At 41.4% G+C, this 17178-nt stretch overlaps 4 protein-coding genes across 9 annotated transcripts; 2 read left to right on the top strand and 2 right to left on the bottom strand.

The window, feature by feature from the left end:
• Nucleotides 1-448: 448 nt before the first annotated feature.
• Nucleotides 449-6525, bottom strand: LOC124327819 (host cell factor 2-like). 2 transcript variants are annotated; one of them, XM_046786832.1, is made up of 8 exons: nucleotides 6264-6525; nucleotides 4969-5562; nucleotides 3983-4905; nucleotides 3507-3912; nucleotides 2996-3439; nucleotides 1504-2927; nucleotides 1252-1441; nucleotides 449-1180 (listed from the first exon to the last, which is right to left on the bottom strand). In XM_046786832.1, the coding sequence occupies exons 1-8, from the start codon at nucleotides 6430-6432 to the stop codon at nucleotides 1074-1076; spliced, it is 4257 nt and encodes a 1418-aa protein (XP_046642788.1). In that variant the 5' UTR covers nucleotides 6433-6525; the 3' UTR covers nucleotides 449-1073. The 2 variants fall into 2 exon arrangements, with proteins under 2 accessions (XP_046642788.1, XP_046642797.1); XM_046786841.1 differs by lacking the exon at nucleotides 6264-6525 and adding an exon at nucleotides 5658-5811.
• Nucleotides 6526-7551: 1026 nt separating this feature from the next.
• LOC124327833 (mediator of DNA damage checkpoint protein 1-like) lies at nucleotides 7552-12820 on the top strand. Of its 4 annotated transcripts, XM_046786874.1 has the most exons (11): nucleotides 7553-7658; nucleotides 7729-7816; nucleotides 7882-8123; nucleotides 8257-8429; nucleotides 8508-8697; nucleotides 8761-8969; nucleotides 9047-9302; nucleotides 9368-10497; nucleotides 10560-10798; nucleotides 10874-12327; nucleotides 12397-12820. In XM_046786874.1, exons 3-11 carry the CDS (start codon nucleotides 7889-7891, stop codon nucleotides 12462-12464), a joined length of 3954 nt encoding a protein of 1317 aa, XP_046642830.1. In that variant the 5' UTR covers nucleotides 7553-7658; nucleotides 7729-7816; nucleotides 7882-7888; the 3' UTR covers nucleotides 12465-12820. The 4 variants fall into 4 exon arrangements, with proteins under 4 accessions (XP_046642808.1, XP_046642830.1, XP_046642823.1 ...); XM_046786852.1 differs by having other exon boundaries at nucleotides 7552-7658; nucleotides 10874-12820; XM_046786867.1 differs by having other exon boundaries at nucleotides 7562-7654; nucleotides 10874-12820.
• A 254-nt stretch (nucleotides 12821-13074) lies between these two features.
• On the bottom strand, nucleotides 13075-14285 carry LOC124327884 (NADH dehydrogenase [ubiquinone] 1 alpha subcomplex assembly factor 3-like). The gene is made up of 5 exons (XM_046786917.1): nucleotides 14140-14285; nucleotides 13947-14076; nucleotides 13814-13851; nucleotides 13477-13583; nucleotides 13075-13402 (listed from the first exon to the last, which is right to left on the bottom strand). The coding sequence occupies exons 1-5, from the start codon at nucleotides 14187-14189 to the stop codon at nucleotides 13140-13142; spliced, it is 588 nt and encodes a 195-aa protein (XP_046642873.1). The 5' UTR covers nucleotides 14190-14285; the 3' UTR covers nucleotides 13075-13139.
• Nucleotides 14286-14453: 168 nt separating this feature from the next.
• On the top strand, nucleotides 14454-16377 carry LOC124327869 (UDP-N-acetylglucosamine transporter-like). Of its 2 annotated transcripts, none has more exons than XM_046786896.1 (7): nucleotides 14454-14688; nucleotides 14750-14866; nucleotides 14947-15164; nucleotides 15231-15347; nucleotides 15415-15561; nucleotides 15638-15839; nucleotides 15927-16377. In XM_046786896.1, the coding sequence occupies exons 1-7, from the start codon at nucleotides 14676-14678 to the stop codon at nucleotides 16109-16111; spliced, it is 999 nt and encodes a 332-aa protein (XP_046642852.1). In that variant the 5' UTR covers nucleotides 14454-14675; the 3' UTR covers nucleotides 16112-16377. The 2 variants fall into 2 exon arrangements, with proteins under 2 accessions (XP_046642852.1, XP_046642860.1); XM_046786904.1 differs by having other exon boundaries at nucleotides 14756-14866.
• The last annotated feature ends 801 nt before the right edge of the window (nucleotides 16378-17178 follow it).

Genomic DNA, 17178 nt, shown 5'->3' on the forward strand with positions numbered 1-17178 from the left:
AAATTATGCATTGTATCGGTCAATTTCATTTTTCTTAATTTCGTTTGATCTATTGTCGAGGTATCTTTGGCTAACTTGAGCCATCAGAATATGTACGCATTGAGACTATATACGTAGGTATAATGAACCACATATCAATGCAAGCAGAGTCTGAACAACATTTTGCAATTAATCAAACGCGGCGATGCTGCACAGTGCACACACTGCATATTAGCAGACCAAGTACAATATTCAATTAAAATTGGTGCATCACGATTGCCATTTTAATTAACCGTAAACCAGGTAGATTAGATTTTGATTATGAAGGTAACAAGCTAAAACTTTGATTCTGCCGATGTCCAACATGCTTTTATTTAGAAAAAGGTTCAAGTCCAAATGTCCAGATGTCAATATTATGATGATCAAATTATGAAGCAATAATAACATATCGACACATGGCAATGACACGTCACCTTTTCTAGAAATGTTTTTAGTGTATTCGAATAGACAGACGAGGGCTCGTTTAACTTCAATGCGACGAGATGGATAAAGATAGTGTGCTGTACGTCGTAAATGAGAATTGGGAAACGGAAAATCTGAATCGACTCCCGTCACTCAACTGTCGACTCATGCGAATAACTTTTCCGAGTAAAAGAAACTTCGAAAGGTTACAAAATAATATTTTGATGATAACCGATGAAAACATAGAAGAAAAAAACCACAGGACATAGCAGTAGGGTTCCAAAGAAGAGAGAAAAGAATGATACCACCATGAAGCTCTTACAAACGAAAACAGCCACATTTTTCACAAATTCGCTCGACAATTAAAGGGGAAAACGCCGTTTCATTTTTGACAATGACAAATGATAGTTATCAAATAAATGATGAATAGATGGGGTGTAGGCGTAAAAACCGAATCATTTCCGACGAGGGGGTAATAACACGCATAAGCAACAATCTGCACTTCAACCCTTTTAAACGTACAATGATGAATGAATATAAATGTGGATGACACCAGGTAAACAGTCCTCCTTCAATATGTTGATGCTGTCGTTCTCATTCTTAAAAAATATTTAAAAAAAACGCATGTTCTTTTAATCGTCAGTTCGTGATCGCTTGGCAGCAGCTGCCGTAGCTGATTTGGAAGTCTCCGATCCCCGTTTTACTGCTCCTTTTGCTGGAGTCGGGGCAGTGCTCGAATCTAATCATTCAAAATAAAAATGAAAATAACATTAAAAACTATAAAACGATCAATTTGTCTCTTAGTCATACCTTGCAACCACCTGACTTGTGTGGCCGGTCCGTAACCCTTTTCATTCCGGGCTGCAATGCGGAAGATAATGGCTGGTTTAGTCGTCGTGTCAATGTGGGCAGACGACAACGACGCATTCGGTACGGTACACTGCGAGGAAGGGCCGCAATAGACGCGAACAAATGCCAACTGAGAAGGCCCGCTCACAGACTGGTTTTCAAAATAAAATTAGATAACGGATCAAGTTACAAATGAAAGCAATAGCGACGAACCTGAGCTGAAGTTCCTTTGACAGCCAAATAGACTGAATATTCTGTTATCTCTCCAGCGGTACTCTGAGGTGGCTCCCAAGACAGGTGTGCACCTTCGGGTGATTTGGAAATCTTTATTGCTGACGGAGCACCAGGGAATCCAGGGAGACATGTTTTGAAAGCAGAAACTTCACTCCACAAGCCTCGTCCACACGAGTTGACACCAGCTACTCGGAACTTGTACGCTGTTCCAGGTTGAAGTTCTAGCTTTTTCATCCCCAGTTCTGCATCAGGTGGGAGAGTCACCGTTTCGTGATCTATCCTTTCCTCAATACCTCCACCATTTGACGGTAACAGAAAATTTTGCACGGTCGACGTCGTGCCCTTGACCAGACCGACATCAAACCAAATGCCATCGATTTTTTTCAAGTCAATCTTGGTTTCTTCTTGCTTGATTCCGTTGGAAGGGGTTTCTGATTTAACAACAATTGCTTCCGCTTTGATGACCGCAGCTGAAGCCAAAGTAGAGAGTGGGTCGCTGGGCTCTACGTCCATGGGCAGTTGGTCAGTGCCAATTTTTTTAGGTGAAGTTGCTTCTGGAACTAGCTTCACGTCTTTCACTGGCGAATCTGCTGCAATAGGTTTCTGAGACTCAGTATCAACCGCCTCTGGCTGGTCTGAGACTAAGGGTTCTTCTTTACTTTCTTCTTTAGTCTCTTCAGCGGCAATGGGTTTCTCACTTTTTTCTTCCTCGGCTAAAACTGGCTCGGCATCTGTCGAAACGGCTGTTCCATTCACAGATTCATTCGGAACATCAGTTTTAGCAATTGGCTCAGGTTCCACAAGGTCAGAAGCTGTAATAGGTTCTGTCTCTGTAGCCAAAGCAACAGATGTAGTTGAACTTTCGTCCTTATCCCCTTCCGTAGATTTTTTTTCTCCGGGAACACCTTCCACAATAGGAACAGTGGGTGGTGCGGGAGTCACGTCCGTAGAAGCGGAAGTGACATCGGGATTTTCTAAACCGCTCGCGTTAACTAACGACGTCTCTGAAGCAGTAGCCGCAGTACTCGAAGCCGCGTCAAGGGTTGAACTAGCATCAACCATTTCGGCACTCATTCCGGCAAGAAGTTGTAAGGCGTCTTCATTTTCGATGCTAACAGGTATCGACGTAGAGTCACTGGCAGGAACGGCTGATGAAGCTTCGGCTTCTTCAGGCGGATCAATTAATCCTGCTTCTGCAGCTAGAGCAGCTAGAGCCGCATCAGTTGTGGCTGGTCCATCTGATATACTCAATGTGGCAGAAGGAGTCGACTGAGTGCTAGAAACAGTTTCCGGTTGAGCACTTGCAGCAGCAGTAGTAGTCACCGAACTCTGTGGCACAAGTACCACTTTTGATTGACCTCCACCAGCAGAAAGAAGTTTGGCAACGTTTGCAGGAATAGCACCTAAATTGATAGAAAAATCTTAACTTTAGTTTTGTTTCCATGCAAAGATATTTCAAATGCATCATTACCTGCTCCTTGGCTGGTGACTAAAGTGACTGTTTTTTGTCCACCGGCAGTGGATACTTGAACCGTAACAGGTTTGCCACCTAAAGTAATAGTCTGCTGCCCAGATCCTACCAAAGTCTGACCACCAGGCAAAGTAATTATTTGTCCTTGAGGTCCTCCTGCTCTTGCAAGTGTCATCGTTTTCTGCAGGGCGCCAGCAGGTATGGAAATAGTTTTGGTTCCACCCGCAATAGCGGTACTGGTACTAGAAGATGAAGTCGATGAACTGACAACGCCCTGAGAAACTACTATCATTTTGACACCGCCAGGTCCAGTGGTGACTTGTCCAGTAGTAGGTAAGACATTCACCGTTTGTGTTCCAGACTGGCCGCCAGCTTGTACGGTAGCGGTGCCTTGAACTGTTCGCATTCCACCAGCGGTGCTAACAACAATGACCTGTTGCCCTCCTGATCAGAAATTTTAAATAAATCGATCAATCTAGTGTTATGGTGAAACAATTTTTTGAAAAATTACCTTGCTTCAGATTTCCTGGTCCTCCTGGTCGAGTGATGACAATGGTTTGCTTACCACCAACATTTTGCGTTGTGACCATTTGCTGCTTCCCGCCAACTGTCATCAGCTGTCCTGCAGTTACTTGTTGTCCAGCTTGGAGCAGAGTCCCCTTGGTGCCTCCTTGCCCTTGGCCCACCAATTTTACGATGGTAGCACCCTGCGGTATTCCTTTAGGCGAACCTTGTACCGTCGTTACGGCACCCGTTGTACCAGGCTTTGCTTGGACAAGGCTCATACCTTTCGGGACAGTTGCAACAGTCATCCCCTGGCTAGTTTTCACTAGGGTAACAATTTGAGGCTGACCCCCGACACCAGCGGTGCCCGATTTTTGTAAAATAATTTGCTTGCCACCCGCTGTCTGAATCGTCTGATAAAAGAAAATTCGTAAGTCTTTTGTTTGATTTTTTCAACAGTAAATTTTCTTTTTCTATATTTACCTGTAAACCTTGGAGAGAAGTACCAGCTTTGAGAATAGTAGCACCACTACTCAGTCGTACCGTTTGTGCGCCACTCACACTTCCCGGAACAGGAGTTACACGCACTCCCTGAGATGTCAAAAGCGTTGGCTGGACCATTCGAACGCCTGTTGCTGAGCTTGTAGGAGTGGGTAGTCGTTGGGTTTGGGCGGCAGCAGCTGCTAAGGCTTGAATTCCAGACATTCCTGGCTGGTTGGGACTTGCTCCAGCGCGGATGATCTGTGTTTGTCCGGTGGGTCCAAGAACACGAATTGTCTGGCCGCCTACGGGAGCTCGAACCCTAACGATATTGGCTCCTCTGCCAACACCAACCGGCGTTCCTTGAGGAGTGACTTGCCTGACTGATCCTTGAATAGATCCAGGGGCGCGAACTGGCGTAGAAGGAGTATTAGGAGTAGACGGTGTTCCCGGGGTGGGAGCTGGAGAGGCCGCATCAGCTCCAGGAGTAGGGGTAGCTCCTGCAGGTGGGACTTCGTATTTTTGGATCTGGAGAAGGTAGGCTTCTGCAGTAGGAACCACACCCCAGCAGACTTCCAGACTATTAGTAGAAGCACGGACAAGCTGGACGCGCCCCGGCGCTGGTGGTTTCTCCGTCTCCAGGAACCAAAGGTCTTTACAGCACACCTGATTATTCCATGCTTTCCTGTAGCCATCACGTCCTGACCATACATAAAGACGGGTGTGAATGCCAACAGCACAATGCCCGGCTCGAGCGCGTGGAACCGATTCGTCATAAACTTCCATAGTTAAGGGTTCCCAAGTCATCGAATTCAGGTCGAGACAAGCAAGTGTGTTGGTGCATTTCCATTCCTTCTCGTGAGTTGGCATTTTCATATCATCCATCACCAATGGAACCCATCCACCAAATATGTACATTTGATGGCCTGCAAAAAAATACACATGTATGAATACATAAAAGCATAATTGCAAAATATTTGACATTTTACCTATCAATGTGGCACTGTGTAAAGATCTTGGTAGGGGAGGGGCGCCGTTTACAATCGGCTTAGTCCAAGACATGGTATTGACATCTAAAATGTGTAAATCTCCCAGTCGGCACCCACTCATTCCTCCATAGATAATCAACTTAGGACTTGTCCCATCGCGATTAAACGTGACAGCAGTGTGAGATTCCCGTGGGGAAGGGGGCTCACCAAAAGTGACAGGCAGCTCCCAAAATTCTTTTTGTCCAGTAGGAGTGATGTGGAGTATGTAAAGGTCATTAAGATACCTGGGGATGTTATTTTTAGGATCTTCGCTATCATTTGCAAGCCCACCAAACAGGAAGACTCTGTTTCCATGGATAGTAAAACTGTGACCAAGTCGTGGACAAGGAGCTGAAGAATTATCAGGAGCTTTGGCTTTAAGGCGTCGCCACTCCCATCGACTTGCCTGAAGCTCATACAACTCATTCGAGTACTTTCCATACTCAACCATGCCACCAAACACGAGAATTCTGGTACCATCCACTACAAAGCCGTAAGCTGCACATCCTGGTGGTATGTCACCTTTCACTGGTGGGACGAACCACTGGTTGGTTGCTAAACAAAAATAAATATATATTAATTTTAACAATGGAATTTAGAGAAAAACATTGATCTCTCTAATCAAAGTATTATTTCAAAAAGTTCCCTACTTCCTAATGAACTGAGAATACAAAAACTTTTTAAAAATCCCACCCAAAATCTATTTTGAATCATGCGCACATAACATTACGTTCATCAAAGCATATGCAGATGGCTAAACAAAACCAACAAAAATCCGATCCAATATGGCGGGTCCGGGCTGTAAACATCAACTGTCAAAGCAGTGGCGTCTGACGCCGGTATATGAAAGAGAGCTTATTTGACACTTATAGCAAACAAATTTATAAGATAGAACCTTCAAAAATTCGGGAAAAAACTGGGTTAAATATCTGAAATAGTCAAAACTATAGAAAAATCAAAATTCACTCAATAAAAAATATATTTAGTGAATTAGGCTAGAGTTCAAGGAGGCCGCCATCTTGAACTCGGATTTTTTTCCATAACAATAGCTATGAATGTCATTGAAATGTTATTATCAATTCTTTCTCACAACTGCAATATTTAATTCAATTTAATTGCTGAAGAGCTGAAAAAACAGTTGCTTAAACTTAATGTACAATATATGAAAATAAATCAGGGGAAAACAGACGATTGCGATTGGCGGGAAGTCGAAATGGCGGGAGCGGTAGTGTTATACGGGGGTAGAATGTACTTACTGGTGTTGTAGACATGTAATTCATCCACAATTCCTTCGTTGCCACCACCAAAAACAATCATCAAATCTTTTATAGAAATCGCACGGTGTCCATGGCGTGGCCGAGGGTTCGGACCAGCCGGATTCGCAATTTTTTTCCACTTTAACATGGGACTTATGGGAGCCGCCATTATTCCATCACTTTTTTATCCACTACTAGACAACTGGCGTTCGTTTCGGTTTCCTTCGGCTTCAATCCGCAACAACACCTTCTGACAACGTTGCCGAGTTGGGAAAATAGCAATGACGCAGCGCGTCCTTCTTCCACAGTTGCAATTTTTATTGTTTTTAAATCACAGGCCGTCAGCCAATCACAGGTGCTTTTTCTTCAAACATTTCTCTTTTTTTATAACCCATCGAAACCTTTCATTATTTAAAATTCTATTGGTTCGTCACATTACAAACCCAACTACGAGTTGCTTGTTTGTCTCTCGTTAAAAACGTTAACTTTACGTTAACACGCAATAAGACTACCATGTATGTCTCACTTAGGACAAAAAGAAAAATATCATGCCTTATTTTATGTGGTTAACAACTTCCAAGCCATCGATCTGCAGAAGAAAAAAAGTTTATTTTTTTTCATTTGTCAGCATTTCAATAGTGTAATTAGAAACAAGCGAAAGCTATGCTGTGCAATAAATAGACCAGAGAGCACCATTTTGTCATGCAGACTTGGTTGAATTCGCTGCTATTTTTAAGTCATTCAAAATGGACTAATTATTATATGATTTACGGATTAAGTGACTTGTTACTTAAATTTGAAGGTTATGTGGCAGTTGCCCCATATTTACTATAAGTGGCTTCACTTTACTAGCAATAATTTAATAATTTTTCTGGAAAAAAAAGTGGAATAGATTGTGCATGGGTACTGTAATTTGGAAAATTCACAACGCCGAACCAAAGAATTCCCATCTCTTTCGTCATTTCACAGGCCTGTGTTTACAGTAACAAATCCCAAAATCCTTTTTCTCCTTGTTTTTTATCTTTTTTTTTACAATGTATCGAACGCCTTTACGCTTGTGCCATACTAGCACGCCATCTGCATCTCAATATGTGTTTAACTCGTTAACCATATTTTCCTGTTTACATTTTAGAAGCTAATTATTAAACCTAAAATTTAAATTTAAACTATAAACACTAAAGTGTAAAAAATAACAAAACCACGTTGGTAAAAATTGTGCGTGGTTTACACGTTTAAGAGACACCGTTCCGAAAATCCGCTAGACGTCTCTGTTCAAGGGGGAACTCATAGTTGGCCTTGGATTCGAAGAGAAATTTAAGGCCTTTTTGTACAAAGGGGCGCTTAGATATATCAACTATGGCGGCTGATTAATAGTTAACGAAAACGTAGTTGTAGGTAGTTGACGTAACTGTTTTGAGTTGTTAAACATATTTTTTATGAATTTTTTGCTCAATGAATTTTCCAGCTTTTATTGATCAACTGCAATCTCAGTGCACCGATCCATGGGTTGTGATTCATCAATTGTTCACCTGTTGACGCGGAATCCAATCCAGGTAAACAAACATGAAAGACTTGTGATGCTCTTTAAAATCCTAATATATGCCTCTATTATTTATAGATTGATCATGAAAGCGGGTGGGAATGGAGAGCGAGCGCCGCTAAGGACAGTGCTGCAGAACTTTCTTAATCATGTTGAAACATTGGAGAAGAGGAAAAATGGAGGAGATGATCAATATGATAAAGAATTCCAAGAGCTAAAACTCTTGAGTGAAAGCCTTAAAGGGATGTCAATGTATTCGTGTAAAGAAGGTGAAAAAGAAGTGAACAGAAGAAAAAATAGATACAAAGATATTTTACCTTGTGAGTACAATTTGTATTAGTTGAAACACTACCTTATCTTATCCTTGAATTAAGATAAGGTAGCTCCAACTTCATTCACAATTTTTCCTATTTGGTTGTATATTTTTTCTAACCAATTTTTCTTCTCCTTCAGTTGATTGCACAAGAGTGATTCTAACTGAAATTGATGGAATCCCTGGAAGTGATTATATCAATGCAAACTATATTCGAGGTGCCAGTGGTTCCCAGGCTTACATAGCCAGTCAAGGTCCTTTGGTTCACACAGTTACTGATTTCTGGAGGATGGTAGTTGAATGTGATGTTCAGGTACATGAAAAGCACTCAGAACCTGCTGGAATTAGCTCTGTGAAATTAAGATCTAATTAATTATATCTCCTTTAATAGGTTATCATCATGGCTTGTAATGAAGAAGAGTCAGGTAAGCACAAATGTGAATGCTATTGGGCTGAAAGTGATCAAGAAACTAGATCGTATGGACCCTACACTGTCAAACTTCTGAAATCAAGACGAATGTGCAATGACTTTAATCTTCGGACCATGGAACTTATTTACGTGAATTCAACCGGAGAAACAAGTAAATTGCATTCCTTTGTCACGAAAAAAGAATGTTGCCAACATTTGATTTGCTTTTTGCCAGTTACGAGAACCGTTGTGCAGTTTCACTATTGGGCGTGGCCAGATCATGGAGTTCCGGCTTTGGTACGCCCTTTGCTTGATATGGTGCGATTAATCCGCGATTGTCAAGCCTCAGAGACTCTTCCGTTGTTGATTCATTGTTCGGCTGGATGTGGGCGGACTGGAACCATCTGTGCAATCGATTACGTTTGGGGTCTACTTCGTGCTGGGGTACCTATCGATTCATTAAATAGCCTTCGAGGTTTACGTGATTAACTGTAATTTGTTTTGGTTCATTCTCTCCACAGAAATTGATGGAGAACTTTAGTTTGTTTGAACTTATTTCCGATATGCGGCGCCAACGTGTTGCTATGGTTCAAACCAAAGATCAGTACATTCTCGTGCATCGAGCCCTACGAGAACTTTTTATCGAACAACTTAAAATGATAGACGCGCATCCGTATGAGAATTTGGACGTCAATGGCCATCCATTGATTTGTCCACCACAAGAAATTCGGATTGATCCTAGCTACGAAACCATTTTCGTGAAAGTTAACTCAACTGGTAAACCTATTTACTGAATGCAGCTTGTTCTTTTTTTTAACTGATTATTATTCCATCTACTCCAGTTTCTGAAGTCAATGAAGAAGATGACATTTGTCAGGAGGAGTCTATTGACCAAATTCCTTGGCCTGTTCTGCAATTCCAGTCTAATTCAGCTGCGATAACGTCGGCCCCTCCGTTACCGGACAAAAAGAAGAAATCGGGTGGAACTTCATCGGGGCAAGGATCCCCCGTTTCCAATCCTGGCGACGCGAAGAAGGCAGTTAGTGTTGGCAGCAGTGGAAGCTCAAAAGAATCAAGTCCTCCGACCAGTCTTGATCGTATTGTATTGAAGTCGTCTGACACGGAACTATCCAACGACAATGTAAAAGAAGAAGAAGAAGTCACGAAACAAAAAGCGTCTCCAAAATCTGGTCTGTCTCGTAAATCCAGCATTTTAAAAATCCGTGCCTTCTTCGAGAAATCCCATTCGGAACCACGCAGCGAAAAGAAATCAAACCTGGCCGGCACTCGGAAAGCAAGTTCCTTTCGAATTCGAGATGGTCCTAGATTTTATCGCTCACTGGAAGACGAGCATTCGAGTTCTTCGTCAGAGAAGGCGAAAAAAGAATCAAATGAAAACTTTTCACCCCAAAAACTGACGGTTGCTCAGGGCACGGAATTAGCTGGCGTAGATGGACCACCGACTAAAAAAGAAACTCAGTTTTTATCCCCTTCGAATGTCGAAAGAAAGGTGGACGAGAAACCGTCTCTGCCTGTAAAGCGAAGCAAATCTATGAAGGTTTACAGAGGCTTTGACATTCGCTCGGAATCGAATGAATCTGTTGCATCAAAAGCATCTCAGCCACATGTGGAGAGCATCTCAACCGCAATCATCCGGGAGGTTACAGTTCCTGCGACGTGTGGTGTCGTCCTCAGCAAGACTCCATCCGTCACTTACATATCTTCCAAAGATAAACTGTATAAACCCACAATGGAGAATACGACGAAGCAAGTCCGAAAAAATTCTGACCGCAGTCCTAGTTATGAAACGTCCTTGCCTTTGGCGACCAGTAGTTTGGATCGGGGGAAGGAGCAACGGTTCGCTAAACCGACGTCGCTCTCACTAGCGCCAACAACATGTGGTTCACTTGATCGTGGAGTTGTCGAAAGCAAAATAACGCCAACTTATGTTAATGTCCTGATGCGCAACCAGGTAAATTTACACACTTCTGTCTCTCAGTGATCAAAATTTGTAATACCCAATTGTAATTTCAGGAAGTTGCAAACACCTCCAAGTTGGATAACGACACACGTCAGTTGCTGCACGATTGTCAAGCATATCTCATGGACGGAGATGGAAGTGAATTAGTACTGCCACGCGAAGATAAAGTTCAGCGATCTACTCCGCATGTAAAGAAGCATAAAAATCAGCAATTGAAGGAGAGGCGGCATAGTTTCAAAAACGCTGTTGTTCAACATCCAGAGCAATCGGAGTCGCCAGCAGTATCTTTGGCGTATGTGACGGAAACAAGTTTTATTTTTAGATGAAACGGATAATAATTTTATGTTCGTTTATTTTCTATCCTTAGAATGGACGTGGGAGAGGAGAATTACGCCACTTTAGAAAGCTTCGAGAGGGTCACACAACTTGACGATGAAGAGCCGTCTAGAAGTCGGAGCGGAAGAAAGATCCATGAGTATGAAGCTATTTGGTTGAGTTCAAAGAAGCCAACTGCCGTGGGTTCCGAATCAGTTGGTGAAAATACTGACAGCACAGCTGGCGCGGAAACTAAAGATTCCGTCTTTGTACAAAAATCGGATGAAATTCGGCTCTTACTTAGCGAATTACAGAGCTCTCATTCTGACGGTGAACCAAGACAGCCATCTCCAGTTGTAGCGCCAACGCCAACCTATAATTTTCTAACTCAAACGGAGAATCCCGCAAGTCCTCGTTTGCATCCCGATCGGGTGTTGAGCGAATTGCAAGAGCTGGTGGAACGTGCCAACCGAAATAAAGAAGAAAAAACCAAATCGGAGGCTTTCATTCTCCCTACACTACCACTTTCTACGCTTCAAAGAGTCAGCCCGTCTTCGCCATCTGTGCAGCTCAATCCTTTGCGCCTTAATCCTCAACTCCCTGCATCCCAAAAGGATGTCCCTTCGCCAACCAGTCCATGTTCGACTAAGTTTTTCATCCCTGTGCCTTCCTCTATTTCGAGTATCCCTACGCCTGGCTTAATTTCACCCATTCCAATCAAAATTACTCCATCCGCTCCTTCTTCGCCCATGGCCCCCTCCTACAGTGCGGCAGTAGGAGCATGCAGATCATCCCCCAGTTCTACCGACGCAACCCATCAGCCCGTCACCTCTAATATTTCTATCACAAGGATTTCTCCCAAAGCAGATTCACAGCCGATAGCCTCTGTTGCCTTAACCAAAACCGAGCCGAAAGCTCCCGCTTTTCGCCCGCCGCCTCCGTATCCAACGAAATTTTATGTCAAATTGCCGTCCGTTTCGAAAGAAGTGACATCAGTTGCTTCAACCAGCGCTGTAAATCAAATCAAGTTATCGCCTCAAATTCAGCGAAGAATGCCACCAGAGTATAAGGCACCTCCGCCGGTCAAGCTTCTTAGCCAAGCCAAGCCAACTCAGCCCGTTGCGCCTCCGCGTTCCAAACGACAAGTAGCCAGTTCATCACAGCTCCCTGCGATGGTTGCATTCCCTAAAGGTCCACCGATTCCAACACGAACCTTTTCATCAACTTCACTTCCTGGTATCGATGTAGACGCTGTGGCTGCTGTCATGGCAGCAGCCGAGAATTCATCCGCTAGAGGATCATCTTCCGGTGGATCCTCGTCGCCAACTACTGCGGCCAACAAAGCCCTGAGCAAAGCTTTGGGTAAATTTCATGCCACTGCTGCAAGTTTCAAGACTAAACTTGCACAGTTAAGTGACGGAAAAGATGGTGGGGGAGAAGTTTCCGCGTTACCAGGTTCTCAGTCGAAATTGGAACGGGAATCCAGCTTCGTGAAGCAAGGAGCCGGTAACAAAATGCTTTCGGAACAGACTTCAATGGATCATTATAATGACAATTTTCGCCTTACCCATGCAGATGGAGCAGCGATGACGAACACGGCGGAAGCGACTTCGTATGCGAGAAAGAAACAGCATTATCTGTGATGAAGCAATCAGTTGGGCAATTCAGTCGGCCGCACACATTTTAAATGCCTTCGCAATCATTCAATTCACAGGTGGCCTTTCAAATCCGATCAATAACCGTTACGCAATTATACAACGTCCTTAATTTCCATAAAATACGACTAGCTAAATTGTTTTACTTTGTACAGAATCTTTTCCCTATAGAGCCTTTTGCAACAAATTTTCGCGCAATAGCGTCTTCATGACATTTACCTTGTATTTGTGAATAAAATTAGCCTTCCCTGCTAGCATGTTGTTTCTAAAATAATATTGTGTCGAATTGTAATTAAGGGCTTTCCTGCAATAAACAATGTGTTAACGGCTATTATTACAGAAAAGGCTTTAGCTCTTAAAAAAAAGCTTCGACGAACAACGTTACAAAATAGGCTACAAAGTACAAATCACATGTTTGGGCAAAAGGAAAAAAACAAAGTGGGTGACCGAAATGCGTGCCATTGCGCCCATGGGAGGGATTTTTCAATATTTTATCTTAAATAGGAATGGCCGAAATACACCAGATTGTAGTTGGCTTTATTAGTTCATATCGGTTAATGCAAAAAGATTTAAAAATATTCATGAAAACTTATCACCATTACATTTTTTAAACATCTTTATTTAGATTAATTGCGCTTCAATTTGTTCTACATGAAATAGTATCTAAATGATTTGATATTCGTCTACTGTCATAAGTTTTCGGTTTTGCCGCTGTGTTGATACGATATCATCTTCGTTAATTCGATATTTTGTAGGTGGAATCAGAGCACCTGCAACACATCGTCCTTCAACATTAAGAAAGTTGAACGTTGCACAAGCTCTTTCAGTTGTTGAAATTTCCAGATTGATCTTCTTGTCTTTCATGTATTTAATAATGTTATGACTAACTTTTTGATCGGGATCACCAATACCAATGACGAGTATGTCTAGATAAAAAGATGAGGATATCACCATATTAGTTAATTACTTGGTGATTAAATGAAAAACACATAATTTTTACCAATTTTTGGCTCCAGAGTGTAAAACAGTGATAATGAATCCTCATTTATGTCTTCAGCACTTTGAACATTCCAGCTCAATATTGATTTAGGAAAAATTGCTATTGGCCTATCCAACAGTAAATCACATGTAAATAAATGAATGTGAAAACATCATTTCTATGCTTCATAAGATATCTCTTTCCTTAAAGGAAAATAAATAAATATTCTAAGATAACACTACTCTTATTTTGACAATATTTAAAAAATACAGGCAGAAATTCAAAAAAAAAATATGAAGTAAAAATATAACTAGACAACAAAAGTGTCAGAATAAATTTGTTAGATGCAAAAATATACCCAAAAGCCATCATTCCATTATTCAGTCTGAAGCCAACCTGTTCGTAGGAATATTTAAGAATATATGTTTCAAAGAAGAGTAAGAATTAAGACTTGTAATGAACCTTTTTTTTTAACTTTGTCACATGCTTACCCGACTGTAAGAATTAATCAAAAGACCCCCACTTGTTTCTTCATTCAAGATTGTCATGGAAGACCTATCCATGTCATGCTGAAGTGTTTGACTCTGACACCGGACACAGGATATTTGGGACCTGTAACCCCTGAATGAAAACAATGTATAAATGAATGAATGGAAAACGGTTGTACTTTTTGAATGAATATACTTTAACACTGGGTCGTATAACATTTTACATTTTCGAAGGAAACTAGTCATTTTAGATTAAGGTCGAAGTCGAATACGACTTAGAAGAGAAAGCAAAGCAGACTAAACGATTTGTGTTTACATTTTTTCCGGTTGTTGTCGCTCTCACTCGAATTCCAAAATTGAAAAAATATTTTGCAAGTTGCAACTCCTTCAGAAATTGAGCGCCTTTTATTTTTGCTAAGACTTGGAAATAGTTTATTTCTTAACGTGGATAAAAAAAATGAAATTTTTATATTTTTTATTTTAAAATATTTGGCACGCGGGCGGTAAACAAAGGACGTCTGCACTGCAGTTTTCATACGAAAGAGAATCTGTTTTTTCTGTAGAGTGTAGAGTTGTATACGTCACCTTTTTTTTGTCGAGATGAAGCAATAAACTTCAACAATTCTGCTACAATTTTCTGCACCTTGTTACCTTTGCTCTAAAGATAACTTGAAAACTACTTTTTGTGTTTGTTTCTGAACAGTCAAATAGATATAGGAAAAAGAAACAGCAATGGAGCAGAAAAGTACAGTATTCTAAATTTGAAAAATATTTGTTGATTCACTGATCATTTCTACATTGTTTAGATTCAGAAAAGATGAAGTACATCAGCCTTGTTACCCTGACTGTCCAAAACGCAGCTCTTGGGTTGAGTATGCGGTACGCCAGAACCCGTGTAGGAGATATGTTCCTCTCATCAACAGGTTGATTATCTTGAGACATGAAATTATGAGAGATTCAGCAATTTAGCAAATAACTAATACTATTTATTTATTTAATATAGCTGTCCTGATGTCAGAGCTTGTAAAGTTGATATCCTGCCTTTGGCTAGTTTACCATGAGGAAGGAAACTCAATTTCGAAGCTCAAAGAAGCAGTGCACACCCAAATCATCAAGCAGCCTCTTGATACATTGAAAGTATGTGTGCCATCAATGGTGTATGTTGTTCAAAACAACTTGTTGTATGTTGCTGCTTCTCATCTTGATGCTGCTACTTATCAGGTATCTTTAAAAAAAAAAACAATTTCAAAATTTTCAAATTTTTGAAAACATGTATAATTTTCCTAGGTGACCTATCAGCTCAAAATTCTTACCACTGCCCTCTTTACGGTTGCTATATTGAAGAGGCAGTTGATAGCTACTCAGTGGACAGCGTTGGTTGTATTGCTTGTCGGTGTCGCCATGGTATTGTTCAGATATTTTGAATCAACTTTAAATAATACGACTGACGACACATTAATAAATTGCGTAGGTTCAACTGGCTCAGACTGAGCCGGAGAAAACGGACAAAACAGCCTCCTCTGGTCCTGAACAGCATCGTTGGGTTGGCTTTGGTGCTGCATTAGCTGCTTGTGTTCTGTCTGGATTTGCGGGAATTTATTTCGAAAAAATCCTCAAGGTGAGTGTAAAAATGAATGAATTCCCGAAAATCAATCAATTTTCTTCAACGACACCGCGCTTTCTTTGATATCCAGGGATCTAACGTCTCGGTGTGGATGCGAAATATCCAGCTGAGCTTTTTATCTCTTCCTTTCGGATTGTTCACTTGCTTAATTTACGACTGGAGCACAATCAACTCGCAGGGATTCTTTTTCGGATATGACTCCTTCATCTGGTATTTGGTTGTTCTTCAAGCGACTGGAGGGCTACTAGTCGCCATGGTCGTCAAGTACGCCGGTATGAATCGATTCCAGTCCTTTTAAAACCTACAGTATTTGATCCTTTGCGTCACCTAATTCATTATTCGTTGTTTCCTTTTTCTAGATAACATCTTGAAAGGATTTGCCACTTCGTTGGCCATCATCTTGTCTTGTGTTGTGTCCATCTATTTATTCAACTTCAACTTGACGCTGCAATTTTCCGTCGGAACTCTGTTAGTAATGGGTTCAGTATTCCTCTACAGCTACACGCCGCCCAAGAACTTGCAACATCAAAATGTTAAAATTTGAGGCTCCTTTTTAGTCTCTCTCGAAGCAACTGTCTCCATGAATATTTCTTGTTTGCGCGTGAGCTTATTCTGTCCAATTATTTGCATATTAATTATATTATTTACTGTTTTTTGTTGGCCTCTACAATGGTGGTGGGAGATGTTGAGAATTAATATTCCCAGGTCATTGCTACTGCATCAGGTGCGATGGCCACACGCCCTCAACAATCGTGTGCCCTTCCTATTCTATATATATGTGCGATTGCATTACAAAAAGAAAATCCAGTCCATGTGCTGTTGCTGTTTGAAATGAAATACATTTTTTTTTTATATAATTAAAAATAAAAAGAAACAATGAACTATTCAAAACAGGTAGTGAAGAGACGTCCAGTCGGAGCGAAAGTTGTCACGATGAGTAGCAGCAGAGAAGACTGGTGAAATCCAATCCTACAGGTTTCCCGGTGATATTCTTTCGTCTCTGGGCAGCACTTGTCGATTTCTCTGGACATTTCAAGGCCAGCGTGAGCTTTTGTTTTCTTTTTCCATCGCATTCGGATAATAATCTTGTTGATGTGGAATCCTTTAATTGCTACACTGGTTATTCCCCTCTACCGGTACGTCCTTCCCGCGTTTTAATTTGAAGGCAAGGTCGTTCGACGTCAACCGAAGCGGAACATGTGAAATTGTCAATTCAAACCTGTAGAACTCCGACAGACCAAACTGAAACACAAAAAAGGAGTTGCCATTGCACGGCTTTATTAACGAGAAATCGTGTCGTGGTTTTCGTGATTCTTTCGTGTCGCAACATCACCAACGACTGAAGATCATCGACCATCGAATGAGCTACACTCGTCATCGCCGGATACCATCTGAAGAAAGAGGGAATATATAATGATCAGATTTTTGGTGGGTTCTATACACCATGTAGTTACAATTTACGAGCGGGAACGAAATGGCCCATAGATGATGTCGATAGGATAGGCCATTGGGGAGTTGGTCATTTCATTTTACCTTTGTAGCAGCCAATTGCCTTTTTAGACACTCGGTTGGATGCATTAGAAATTTTTCTGGCAGCTGTGCCAGCCCTTT

This window comes from Daphnia pulicaria, chromosome 1 (assembly GCF_021234035.1).
Source record: "Daphnia pulicaria isolate SC F1-1A chromosome 1, SC_F0-13Bv2, whole genome shotgun sequence".
NCBI lineage: Eukaryota > Metazoa > Arthropoda > Branchiopoda > Diplostraca > Daphniidae > Daphnia > Daphnia pulicaria.